General features: G+C 39.8%; 1 protein-coding gene across 2 annotated transcripts in view; it reads right to left on the reverse strand.

Moving 5' to 3' along the window:
- PIP5K1B (phosphatidylinositol-4-phosphate 5-kinase type 1 beta) overlaps positions 1 to 13,626 on the reverse strand; it is a 123,225-nt gene that overhangs the window by 39,733 nt on the left and 69,866 nt on the right. Inside the window, exons 11-13 of one of the 2 annotated variants that reach the window (XM_030568059.1) lie at positions 9,564 to 9,571; positions 8,007 to 8,162; positions 5,638 to 5,782 (exon numbers count right to left, since the gene is read on the reverse strand). In XM_030568059.1, the coding sequence (XP_030423919.1) occupies positions 5,638 to 5,782; positions 8,007 to 8,162; positions 9,564 to 9,571 (309 nt within the window). Of the gene's footprint in view, positions 1 to 5,637; positions 5,783 to 8,006; positions 8,163 to 9,563; positions 9,572 to 13,626 lie in introns of those variants that run through there. The other variant, XM_030568058.1, reaches the window with a different exon arrangement.

Raw genomic sequence — 13,626 nt, forward strand, 5'->3', positions numbered from 1 at the left:
TAAATATCTTGCAATGCCGGCTACAAAAGAGTGCCATGCGAACGCCTGTTCTCACTTTCAGGTGACATTGTAAAGAAGTGGGCGCAATATCGCCTGCAAATTTAAACAAACTTGTTTGTCTGAGCGATGGGCTGAATAAGAATTAGGACTGAATGGACTTGTAGGCTCCAAAGTTTCACATTGTTTTGTTTTTGAGTGCAGTTATGTAAAAAAATTTACATTTGTAAGTTGCACTTTCACGATAAAAAGATTGCACTACACTATTTGTATGAGGCAAACTGAAAAATATTTCTTTTGTTTGCCATTTTTACAGCGCAAATATTTGTAATAAAAATAATGTAAAGTGAGCATTGTCAACTTTGTATTCTGTGTTGTAATTAAAATCAATACATTTTAAAATGTAGAAAAACATCCAAAATATTTAATACATTTAAATTGTTTAATAGTGTGAGTAAAACTGTGATTAATCACAATTAATTTTTTGAGTTAATCGCATGAGTTAACTGCAATTAATTGACAGCCTTAACTCAAATCCCTTAATTATTCATTACTGTATTTAACATCTCCCCAACCTTATTGCAGGCTGTTCCAAGTTGTGGGGAGGGCAGAGTAATGAAGACTACACTTTTGTGGGGAAGTTTCAGCTGCAGGAGATACTAAAAGTGCAAGTAGTGGCTTTGGCTGTTAAAGATAAACTCAGAACACAAGCAAACTTCCATATGGCCTTTTGAGCATTTACAAAATACACTGCAGGGAAATTACTTAAGTGTTGTGTCCAAAAATGGTCTTGGAATGAAAACATTTAAGTCTCATTCTCTTTGTAAGTTTTAGCTAAGTTTTGAAGTAACGAACAAATCCAACTGGTTCTCTGAGTAGGTGAGCATGGTAATGTTTTGTCTGCACACATCAACCTAAAGCTAACTGCTAGTGAATGTGTCCTAGATGCAGGTTCTAAACATATCCAGCAGGCAAAAAACCTATTTATTCTTTATTCATGTTCAAGAAAAAGCTAGCAACTGAAAATTCCAAAATATTTCAACCAAAATACTTCAACAAAAATTTTGCTTTGGTCAAATGGAATGTTTTGTTCAACTTGGGCTAGATTCACAAAACAGCCAAAGGAAGAGGAAGAGGCAGCTCCCTTATAGCATTCAGTCCAGCGGTTATAGTGCTCACCCGGAATGTGACACACTCCAGTTCTATTTCCTCTTCTGCCTGATGCATAGAAAGGATTTGAACATGGGTCCCTCACCTCTCAGGGGAATGCTGTAACTACTGGCCATTGGGGTAGTCGGGGATGGGTGTGTCTCATTCTCTCCTGTTGAAGCTTTTAAAATCTGTATAAATAATTAGCCACTGGGGCAGGAGGGCTGGAACCTGGATCTGCCACCTCTCATGTGACCAAAAGCACCCGTGTATTCACACCCTACATATTATTGTAATGGTCTTTGTGCAAAATATACCTTGTGAGGTAACATTTAAAAAACTACCACCACAACAGTCATCAATATCCTTCTGTGACATATGAACAAAATGCAAATTAAGTGTTATCAATAACGTGAAATAATGACTACACTGTGTTTACCAGATAAGTCTGGTGGGGGGGGAGTAAACCCACTTCTGAAAGACAAACAACAAGCTGACATCTCTAGCCAGATGTTATCAAAGTTGATTGGCAATCGCCGGTCAAGTGGCCATCTTTGGCAGCAAAGGGAAGCAGGAACCAATCAATCTGCATTTTAGCAAACAACAATGTGAACCCTCTTCACCATAAGTCTCCAGGTCTCCTTCCTCACAGCTGGAATGAACTTTATCTAGCGATAATCCCCAGGAAAATGCATTTCAAAGGGTGACTGGACTATAAAAGTGAGGGGCAAACACACCCCAGATTCTCTCTCTATTACACAAACAAAGGAATTAGCCCTTTGACTTTGAGGGAAGTCTGAACTGAGAATTTGCTCAGTCCTGTTGCTGGAACCATGTATTAAGGATTTTACCTTTAATCAAATATAGCTTAAGTTTTTGCAGCTGGGAAGCGTTTCATCTTTATTATTCTGATAACTATTTCTGATTTTAATATCTTGTACTTGTACTCATTTAAAACCTCCCTCTTTATACTTAAATAAATTTGTTTTATTTTTAATCTAAACTAATCTGCTGTTGTGTTTAAACTGAACTGCTTGGTACCTCCAGTTAAAACAGCCAACTGTTGAATACTGACCCATTACAGGAGTAATGGACTGTTAATATCCAGATTATCCAGGAAATGGTTGGACAGCGCAGAACACATGTTTTTGGGAAAATTTGGGTCTGGGAGTTTGTTGGGGTCACCCTGAAGGTAGTAAACAAAGCTGCTGGAAGCCAGTGTATGACTGGTGTGTTGCTGACAGGTTGCTGGGGTCAGAGTTGGTGGACCAGGGCTGCACACTATACATACAAACTCAGGGTGTGACCTGCATGCTGTTAGGCTGTTTGTGAGTGGCTCTGGTTGGGAGCTACAACAAAGCATTGAGAGGCACCCAAGATTGCAGGGCAGGCGCAACCTCTCACTGGTCTGGATTGCCTGGGTTTTCCACCTCCCATGCCAATGGCCTGACCACTAGTCGACAGAGCCATTTTAATTCTCTTACTGGCCCAATGAATAATTATTTATACAAGTGGAACAAGAGATTGAGAGAGGCCTGCCCAGGATATCTCATAGCCCAGGGGCTAGAGCACTCTCCTGACAGTGGGTGACCCAAGTTCAACTCCCTCCTCCACATCAGGCAGAGAAGAGAACTGAATGAGGGTCCTCCCACATCCTTATGGGTGCCCTAACCACCGGGCTAAAGGCTGAAGGGGAGATGGAGGCAGCACATGCTCCCCATCCCCATTTTGTGAAAGGGGTTGAAGTTGTCTCTGCCTCCCCACCCCTTAATATTGTTCCAAACCATGTGGCAAATTCACATCTAATTCACTAATCGTTTTGGGTCAGCCAAAACTGCATTTCTTTGGCAAATAAACTATTTCCCTGACAATTTCCCCTCTCCTCTACATAGGACTATGCAACGCAGTATACGGCTATAAGACTGCAGAAAAAACCTTGTACGAATGTACATATGGACAGTTGATGCACTAAATTCTGAATGCCTTATGCAATGTTTACTCCTGCAGAGCATTTATTTATGGTAGTAAATATGGTTTATGTGGTAAGTTAATTTATGGGATTGATAAAGCAAAAATGTGGTAAAAGTGATTAAAATGCTTCCCTCCCCCATTATAGATATACAAAAGAGACTTGCAAACATTTCATATATGTGAGGAAGGAAAGAAAGCAGAGCACCAAATACTAGCAAAATGAAGAGCTAATTCCTTTTCATTCTATGTAAGCATGTATGACATTCAGAGAATCACAAACAAGCCTATGCTGACCACAATAACGTAACAAAGAAATTATATGGAAAACAGATATTAAAACAGATATCAAAAACTTATTTGTAAAGAGAGTCATTGTATATTATAAGAAATATTCATAAAAAGGTGCCTTAATATTCCTCCTGTAACGTTTAAATATGGAATACATCATCCCATGAATAAAGGCCTTAAAATAATGATTATACGTGACACAGCAAATGTGTCCTCAGCTGAAAATTGGAATTGCTCTCCCACTAGTTTTCTACACCCTTTCTACCTATTTTTAGGCATAAGCAATTTCTGACCATGCAAATAATTTATGCACACAAATTTGTATTTCCTAAGAATGTACTGCAAACGCAAATTGTTTGCTTAACTTTACATACTAAATTAGGTCTGCAAGACAAGTCTGTGTTGATATGACTCACTGGAAAAAAAATATATACACACACACACATATACACACATATGTATACACATATATATATGCAACCTCCATGCAAATTAATAGACAAAAATCTGATCGAACAGTTGAATTACCAAAGACTGTATGAGCTTCTTAATTTCCTACAGCAACCATTTCTACTAAACACAATAAAAACTTAAAAACCTAAAATTAAATAGTGTTAAATTAAAAAAAAAATCTTTTTTTCCTGCTCTCAGCCACATAAAATATCAATATGTGGAATGTTAATTGAAAACATTTTCACGATTAACAGCCTTGAAAATGTTCTCAACATTTGTTTGTATCATCTTACTATTAAGTTTGTGAATATGTTCATTTGGCATATGTGGACAAAGGCTTAAAGAGATGGTTGGGTTTGTTCAGGATTCAATATTAAAATAATCATTATAAAATCCAAGAACAGATATGTTTACAGTGAATATTTAGATATAAATAGAAATGTAACATTCCAAACTAAAAACTATTTTCATTCACTTGTAATATCACAACCCAAACACTGTAATAGTTGTGCTAGTGCATTGGACCCAGAAAGCAAAACAGATTAGCACTTCACTGTAGTAACAAATGTGAAGTTATTTATTTTCACTGCCAAGCCGAGTGAAATACAAGTAGTCAAGAAAGAGCATGAATGGGTAAATATGTATTAAATCTGAAAGAATGTTTAAAATCTAACAACCTAAAAGGTATTATTGGTAGAAAAAAGGCAGGCACTCTTAAAATATATATTTTAACCTAATAAAACATCATACTGTTATAAACACTAACCTCTTTATAGGCAGAGCATAGATATATTATGTTTACATTTGATAAGATTTATTATGGTCGTTTGTCATATACCAATGTGAATTTCATGATGGTATATGGCAAAGTTAAAAACAAAAACAACCCCCCCACCCCAAATCTCCACCATAACTAGTTCGAAGCCCAGTTGAAACAGGAGGAGGGTTGGTGTCAGGCTGGTGGCTGATCATGAAAACTCAACATAAACTGACATTATGAGTCCTCAGATGAATTAAGAAAATGAGGGAGTATTCTAGAAATGATGCACAGTGCCCCAAGTGCTGAGGATAGAGAAGCCAATGCAAGGAGAAGTGGTGAGATGTCACAGGAAGACACGTTAGCATGTGATGGGATAGAGACTGTAGCACTGCACAGAGCACCTTTTAGGGAGAGGACTCAGAGCAACCCCCCCCCCCCTTTTGATGAGGTTAACACAAGGAAGAAGATGAAAACTTCAAATGAAGGCCAAATTCTCTCCATTATATCATAAAAACACAAAGGCTGAAGACAGAAGTTTTCTGCTCCATTTCTCACACCTGTACAAAACTTCCCCAGAGGTGCTGCTCCATGTGCTTTCTACAAGCAGGGGAACTGAGGCATTATCCAGCTCAGGTCTTTGGGTCTGTGTGTCTGTGTGCACAAACCCAGTAATCCAACAAAACAGACATGCTATTCCAACATGCAAAATACCTGCATGTGTCACAGTATGAACTCAGCGGAGGACCACTTCAGTTAAACATGGGCATACATTAAGACTGCTTTGCAGCACGTATGCCTGTTTGGAGGGCATTTTTACAAGGAGGCAGACTTTGGCCTAAAATGGTTCCATCAAAAAAATAGACTAATGATCCTAGTATGTTTCCATTATAAATCATGCAAGTAGATTATTTTCCAAGCAAGAACGTGTAAAATCTCCCCCAGGGTTAAGATAATTTTCCTACATGATGATATGATATCTGTGACACATTTTCAATAACTTAAATTAAACAAACCATTACCTGCTGGAATAAAGCAGAGTTCCATCATGTTGATATTGTTCATCTACATACAAAGAAGAAGAAGAAATAGTGGTTGCTAAAGAAGCTGCTTCAAATAGAGATGTAGTGCTTGGCACTAAATCTGGATGGTGCCGTGAGCCTAATACTGCATAGGAGAAAATACATAGGTTTTACTGTATATTCATTTTTAAAACTAATACAACTACCAGGGAAGTTATTGTTACTCCTGGGGAAATTCTGCACCCAAATAATTTAAAATTATGTGCACAATATTTTATTCGTTAAAATAACAATCACAACAGTTTCAATTATTTTGGTAATTTATTTCAAAATACCTGTCAGCAAGTATGTTTAACGGTACAAACAAAAAAGATTCAGGAGATGTTTTTTGATAAATAGTTTCCTTACTAGGCACATTAATACACAACTTTAAGTAATAATTCATTTAAACTCCAATACAGAAATATATTTCCTGCACCCCTCAGAAGCAGTGCAAAGGCTTGGAGGAGTCAGGGGTAATGGAGGAGCTGAGGGAGAGTGAAGTAATTGCTGGGAAGGAACCTGGGAGTGAACCTGGAAGGTTGTTGGGTGTGAGAAGTATGGAACAGGTTTTTTTGGTGGGGGGAGGGATTGTTAGTGAGTTGGGAGCCTCCCCCATGAAGATCCTGGCTGACTCCCAGCCTCTCCCATTCAGTTAGACACATCTGCCCCTGCCCCCATGTGTCCCTGCACCCCCATTCCCATTCAGTCCTGGCTCAGTGCTGTCCCTCCACTAACTCCTGTGCCCACACCCCTGTCTGTCCCTCAGCCCTTCTGAACCCAGTCTATATACCCCTTTTTGTTCACCCCTCCCCCCCATATCATGTGCTCCTCCTTCGCCCTGTCCCCAGCTGGCTGCCCTCTCTTCTAGTGCCACAACAGCCCCTGGTACGCGAAAGGTGTAATTGCAGCATCTCCCCAGCAGAATCTATTTTCTGCAAGGGGCGGGGGAGGGGGTCACCTGCAGGGGACATGGATTCTGCATGTGCACAGCAGCGTAGAATTCCTCCAGGCATATGATGTTATAGTCTATCAGTATCGAAATAACACTCATGCACACACTATAACAATACTAATTTTCCAGAAGCAATCTAACACATTTAACTGATGACATTAATAGTTAATGAGGTCTAATCAGTGATGCAGGCAAACTTCCTGTGACATTATTGACGTAATCTGGGACCGTAAAGAACATGGTTGCAACCAAGGTCCTGTAGTGGCACCAAATCTTATGTAAAGGGGGTAATAAAAGGTGTCTAAGACCAGGTTATGGGTTGCTGGTTATGATTATGCTGTCTATATGTATGTATCATTTGTAGTTGAAGTTATAAGGATTGGCTCTATACTGTCTGTCTTTCAAATCTGTGCTGTGCTTCTGGGAAACATCCCAGACAAGTTGGTGTTAGCTCTGCCTAGCCTGCTTGATGGCCTATTAAGGACCATCAGCTATAAAACTGAGCCCACTGAGATAAGGCAGATACGCCTTGTAACTCAGCAAAGTATGCAGGGACTTGCCCATGTGACTCCAGACTACCATTTTGCTGTAATTTCCACAGTAAGGACCAAAGAGGTTTTTACATCTGGAAAAGCCTATATAAGGCTGAGTGCCTCATCTCCATCTGGTCTTCAGTCCTGCTCTACCTCTGGAGGAACTTTGCTACAACACCGAAGCTCTGCACAAAGGATTGATGATCCATCCCAGCGGGGGATGTTCTCCATAGACTTGATTTGGAACCTGCAGTTTATTCCATCACTGCTATAAGCCTTAACTAAAAACTTTGCCATTACTGCATGTAATTGATTCCATTTAACCAATTCTATGCTCTCATCTCTATCTTTTTCCCTTTATGAATAAACCTTTAGATTTTAGATTCTAAAAGAATTGGCAACAGCATGATTGTGGGTAAGATCTGATGTGTATATTGACCTGGGTCTGGGGTTGATTCTTTGGAATCGAGAGAACCGGTTTCTTTTATTGAAGTGTTGGTTTCATAACCATTCATCCCCAGGACGAGTGGCACTGGTGGTGATGCTGGGAAACTGGAGTATCTAAGGGAATTGCTTGTGACTTTTGGTTAGCCAGTGGGGTGAAACCAAGTCCTCTTTGTCTGGTTGGTTTGGTTTGCCTTAGAGGTAGAAAAACCTCAGCCTTGGGCTGTAACTGCACTGTTTAAGAAATTGGTCCTGAATTGGCACTCTTCCACACCCATTAACCTCTTTAAAGCCAAAGAACATGCTTATGCAGCTAGCCAAGATATTTAGCATATCTAAGTTCTCTATTTTGAACAACTGTGACACAGATACCCAGATTAGCCATTCCAAAATACTACCTTCTTCATCAAGGCTGGAAAAGCTTTGTCCTTCAGTAAGCATGTCATGCTTTTCATCCTTCCATTCTTGGCTAACAGCAGACACAATTTCTTGTGATGTTGCCTTTAGGGCTGCAATGGAACTGCATCGTCTCTTGGAAGGAGAGGACTTTAGAGCTGCATTAAGAAAAGAGTGCAATGAACAAATCTGGTGAATTGTAATGTTTTACTCATCTTTCACAGACTGCATATAGTTTTACTAACTTCAAACCCCTTTCTAAATGCAGATCAAGATAAATCTAGATAAGAACATTTTAACATATACCAGTCTTATTCTACAGAGTCCATTTAAGACTTTGAGAGACAATATCTAATTTGAGTTATGGTCTAAGGGCAAAAAAGGCTACAAATGGGATCTGCCTGTTAATTGTTTTGACATTTCCTACACTGCAAGTCATAACTTGAGTATCTGCCTGTAAAAGTCAGAGAAAAAAGACAGAATGCAGGATAATGAAAGGAAGGAAGAAGAGAAATAGCGATTGAGTAAGCAAAAAATAATCAAGGCTTTGGGCATTATCTAAGGATTAGGGACAATATAAGATTGTTTATAGCCTGAGGACATTACTGCTATCCTGCCAAAATATTTATCCTGCCTTATGATTGCCACTGTAGTTATGCACATCAATATTTGTTTTGGATAAAACAAATGTTTCCAAAATATTACTGACTGACATATTCACTAATGATGTTATGCAGCTGATTCATAAACATTCCAGATAGTTTATAATGCTGAGCAGGATTTGCCTTGAATACACTGCATATTAGACAAACACAGGATCAGATCCTCTCCACTATTACTCCCCAAAATTTGGTCTTTTGTCAATACAATTTCCTCTCCTAAAAGGAGGTCAACCATTTCTGTTTGTGTGTTTAGTTCCCAAATGCATTAGAGATCCTAGACACTGGCTGCAGCAACTCACACAGAAAGAGGTCTGGAGCAAGATAGATACCAGAAGACCCAACTGCATATAGCTAAAAAGCTGTGACCCTCTTGGAATGAGGAATCAGATTCACAGAAACTCAGCACCAAAAACCCAGAGCTACTCCAGAACCCCTTGAGAGGATGCCATAGGCAATGGCTATGCTAATGCTGAACTGGCCTATGCCTAACACAGTCCCTGATAGTCACTATTTTTTGTCTGTTTAAAAGGCCAGGTAAACTCTTGTTCTGTGCAATGAACACTGGGGTGTGACATTGTAAAAGCATATTGACAGATTTGTGGTTAAGGCGCTGGAGTAAGACTGCTTTCCTACTATGCAAACAAGATTTTCTTCCTACTGTGATCTCCCTGAATTGCAAAATGAACTATGGGACTCAAACCTCCATGGACCCACAATGGTGAGCAACAGAATTCAGCCCGTCCCATCTCATGACAGCCAACACATTTCCTTCCAAGGACCCTGACTGAAAAGGCCCCCTAATGTCCCATCCATTTCTCAAGCCATCCTCCCAAAATGAGCTACTGACATTGCTAGAGCTCCAAAGCACTATGTTCATACAAATTAATAATAATAAACACTGAAGTCTTCTAGGAGTCCTACAAGCCTTACTTCTTCACACAGGATGCCACAAGACCAAGTGCCAGAAAGAAGCTTCCTATAGATGGTGAGGTTGCTGCCTTTACAGTGCTTACAGCCTCTGCTACCCTGGAAAGCTCAAGATCAAAACTTCGCTCCTTATCCATAGGGAACTTTGCACTGCCATTAGGATTGCTAGGACAGCCAGCTGACAGCATTCCCAATGCACAATTTTAGAAAAGCTACCTCTCCTAATGGAAGCATACTAATAGCTTCTCAGGATTAACTGAAAGCGAAAGGATAGCAGTAATATCATCAGAGACCATTACCATAGAACAGGGGTCCCCAACGGGGTGCCCGCGGGTGCCATGGCGCCCGCAGGGGGATCTTAATGCGCCCGCATCCTGGGCCCCGGGAGAGCACCCGTCGAAATGCCGCAGCAGCATTTTGGGGGGGGTGCCTCTTGATGACGATGCCTGTCACTGACAAGTGACGTCATCGAGAGGCGTCACTCCCAAATTTCGGGAGTGACCTCTCTCAATGACGTCACTTGTCGGCAACAGGCATCGTCATCAAGAGGCATCCCCCCCCCAAATGCCACCAAAATTCGGCGGCATTTCGGTGGGTGCTCCACTGCCGCAGTGGATCTTCGGCTGGCGCCCGCCAGCCAAAAAGGTTGGACTGCTGCCATAGAACACAGCAGAACCTCTGATGAACAAGGGATCCAGCAGAGGGACCAGAGGATTGAAAGTTTTTAGAGACATTCTCAGAGGAAGCTAGCAGCCTTACATAATATGGCTAAGTAGGACATTCTGAATTCTTTATTTTGCAAAAAAATGAAAATGTCCTTAAAACCTTTAATCCATATACAAGTAGATACACAGTCTTGTGTCAAGAACAAACCATGAAAAGAACAATCAGACACATCACACGTTAGAACTTTAGATATGATTAGTTTTGAAAAGAAAGAAGATGGAAAATTATGATAACTAAGAGAATGAGCCCAAAGAGGATAGAAGGCAAATACTCAGAGTCTTTCAACCTAGTCACCAACAATATATGGTCTTCTTGGAAATAAGACAGGAGCAGACTGAGAACAGACCAAGGTCTGAGAATAGCCCAACTAGTAACCAACAAAATGAATATTCCAAGCATAATCACACTGTAGTCATAGGGAAAGGAAACAATACTGTTCCGTGACAATGCCTTATCAGAATGGGCTAAAAGATTTACCATTAATTTGATCACTGTCACCCTTAGCCATTACTACCCGGAGATTCTCCTTATTACCTCTCTGAATTTCAAGTTACATTACCTCAGATATATTAGCTTACATTTCCCCCATGCTGAATAACATTTTATTATTCTCATTGTCTAGATCCCTTTGTCAGGAGAAGGGATTTTAATTGTGCATTTTCCCAGCACCTTGCAAAACAGAGCCTGATTTGGGCTGTTAGGTACTCCCATTAATGTATGATAAAGGTCACTGAATGTTATGAGTTCAATCAGATCGTCATCCACATTTGGATCTTTCCAAGCATAATTTTTGAATTCTGGTCTGCTGGAGGGTAATACTATTGTCTTTAGATCAAATGTAGATGAATAAAGGCCAGCACAATGTCAAAAATATTGACTTCCAGTGCTTGAATTTTTAATAAAAATAAAACCTGAATTGAATTTTTGATGGAAAGCGCCAGTAAGAACATGGCTTGCTAGAATAAGATTTTACCAGATAATCTCTTTATCTCATAATGAGCTAGTGACTGACCAATTTTCATCTGTAATTGTATACAACCAAAATGGCTTTAATATTATGTAAGCCTAAATCTTCCTGAGGACACAATTACAAGTGAAAAGCGTATTTAACTCAAAGAATTTTAAAAGGTATCTGACATTTTCAGCTCTATCATACCTAAGGTTAATGTGAAAAACTTCAAGGGCCAAATCTTCAAAAGTGACCTTTAATTTTGCTCTGTTTTTTTTCAGTGCTCAAAAGATAATGAATTAAAATTGCATTCAAAACTAGAGGCATGGTGTGGCCTCTTTGATAACATGGCCCATGTTGGCTCCTTGAACCTCTCAGACCACACTATGAGTAAAGATTTAGACAAGAATACCGCTAGAAGAAAGGAAGACTGATGCTAATTCCATTTGCTGTCCAACCTGCCCCCTTATGAACCATAGACCCCAGGTAAATAATAGTATCTGATCATGTAATTAAAGATTATAATATAAATGTATATGCACAAGAATGCAGAGATAAGACTGCACTCACAACCTTAACTTAAGCATTTTCTGACTTTTGAGGGCTTCAAATTGCTGTCTTAGCATTCTTTTAAACATATTATGCCATAAAAACAAACTACTACTCTGCATTTCTGCAGCTCATTCTAAGTATTACAAAGAACTTATGAACAAGAATCAACTGAACAGCCCAAGACCCCGGGTGTGCTGAGGAAGTACTTTTCCCCCTACTGTAATGAGGTGTTAAAAGGCTAAGTGACTTGCTTGTGGTCATACAATAGTCTATGGAATGAGTAACGTATAGAACTTCTATGCTTCACCTTATAACTACTTCTTCCCTTTATGTACTACTAATGGTTACTTATATTATAGTATCAACCACCTGCCCTGATCAAAATTGGGCCCTACTGTGCTAAGCGTTGTGTAAGAAGGTAGACCTGATCCCAGCCCCAACCAGCAGTCCAGTCTTCTCATGTATAACCTGTCACACTTCTATAAAGATGCTTTTCAACTTCTTATTAGCATGGGTTAGACTTGGACATTAGTAAATATCATCAGAGTTGCAAGACAGCAAAGAGAAAAATCAACTATTTATAAATCTAACTGATAGGCTTGGTTGCTTTCTTTTGCATATAGCACTTCTTGATGTGAATAATTAAAAAAAATAAATTCAATACTATATGTAGCTCTGCTCCAAATTTAGATGTTGATCACATGTACACACACGAGTATTAAAAAACCTAACAAGAGAATGTTTTCATGAAATTACATTCGAAAATATTCAAGATTTTTTTTTTACAAAAGCCCTTCAGTACTTAAAAACAAAAACATGAAAAGAACCAGCTTAATTTCACAGTCTAGCTAAATGAAGTGCAAGAAGCAAACAAGCAGTATATGTAGGGCTTAAGGATTTAATAGAATCTATATTAATTTAACCAATTTTGAATATATGGAGGTCAGACAGCAAAAATTTTCTGTCCTCTTTAAGGAGTAGTGGGGATTGGAACATCCAACCTGTTTCATGACATTGCCTCTTTAAGGAATAGGTGTTTAAGGGAGCAACAGACAGCTGAAGAATCCAGAGCCAGATGGTAATCAGGGAGCTACTTCCTGAACAGGATAAAAACCCAGCCAGTAGCTGACTACAGGAGATAAAAGAGGTTCTGTGTAGCGGGGTTGGAACCCAAACGCCAATAGGCCCAGGAAGTCTGCTTGAGGTCTGTATCCAGTCCAATGCAGGAGGGCTGAGGAATCCCTTAACCAGGGTTCAGATTTAAGACTCCAGGGACCAGGGTTGGATGAGGCCCTGTAGAAAAGACTGTCCAGAGAAGCCATGGTTTGCAGTGTGACTGACTGAGCTCCCTGCCTCACAGGTAACTGGAGGGGAAAACTGAGAACCTGAAGCCCGGGAAAGAGGATGAAATTGGAAAACCTCAAGTGGGAAGGATTTGGGCCTGATGGGCCAATGGAGACTGCACTTCATAAAGACTCAATAAATTGAACCCCAGGAAGGAGATGGTTACATTGAATACTCTGGGCTGTGAACAGTTACTGGGAGAACTAGGAGGGAACTGAGGGTGAGGAGCCTACAGGACCAGGCAGTGTCACAAGGGGGCATGCTCTAGGATTGGACCTTGTCACAGCTTGACAGTTTCATTTTGAGCAATGGTAAGGAAGAAACTGAGTACAGCAGACTTGGAAACAAATCACTTTCTTCCTCTGGGACATTTGCAAATTCTTTTGTTTCTCTTGATAAAAGATCTGCTGTATTCTGGCAGGGCTGTGGGACTATGGCAATATTAATTTGTTCTTCTCTTTA

The sequence above is a fragment of the Gopherus evgoodei genome, chromosome 6 (genome assembly GCF_007399415.2).
Source record: "Gopherus evgoodei ecotype Sinaloan lineage chromosome 6, rGopEvg1_v1.p, whole genome shotgun sequence".
NCBI lineage: Eukaryota > Metazoa > Chordata > Testudines > Testudinidae > Gopherus > Gopherus evgoodei.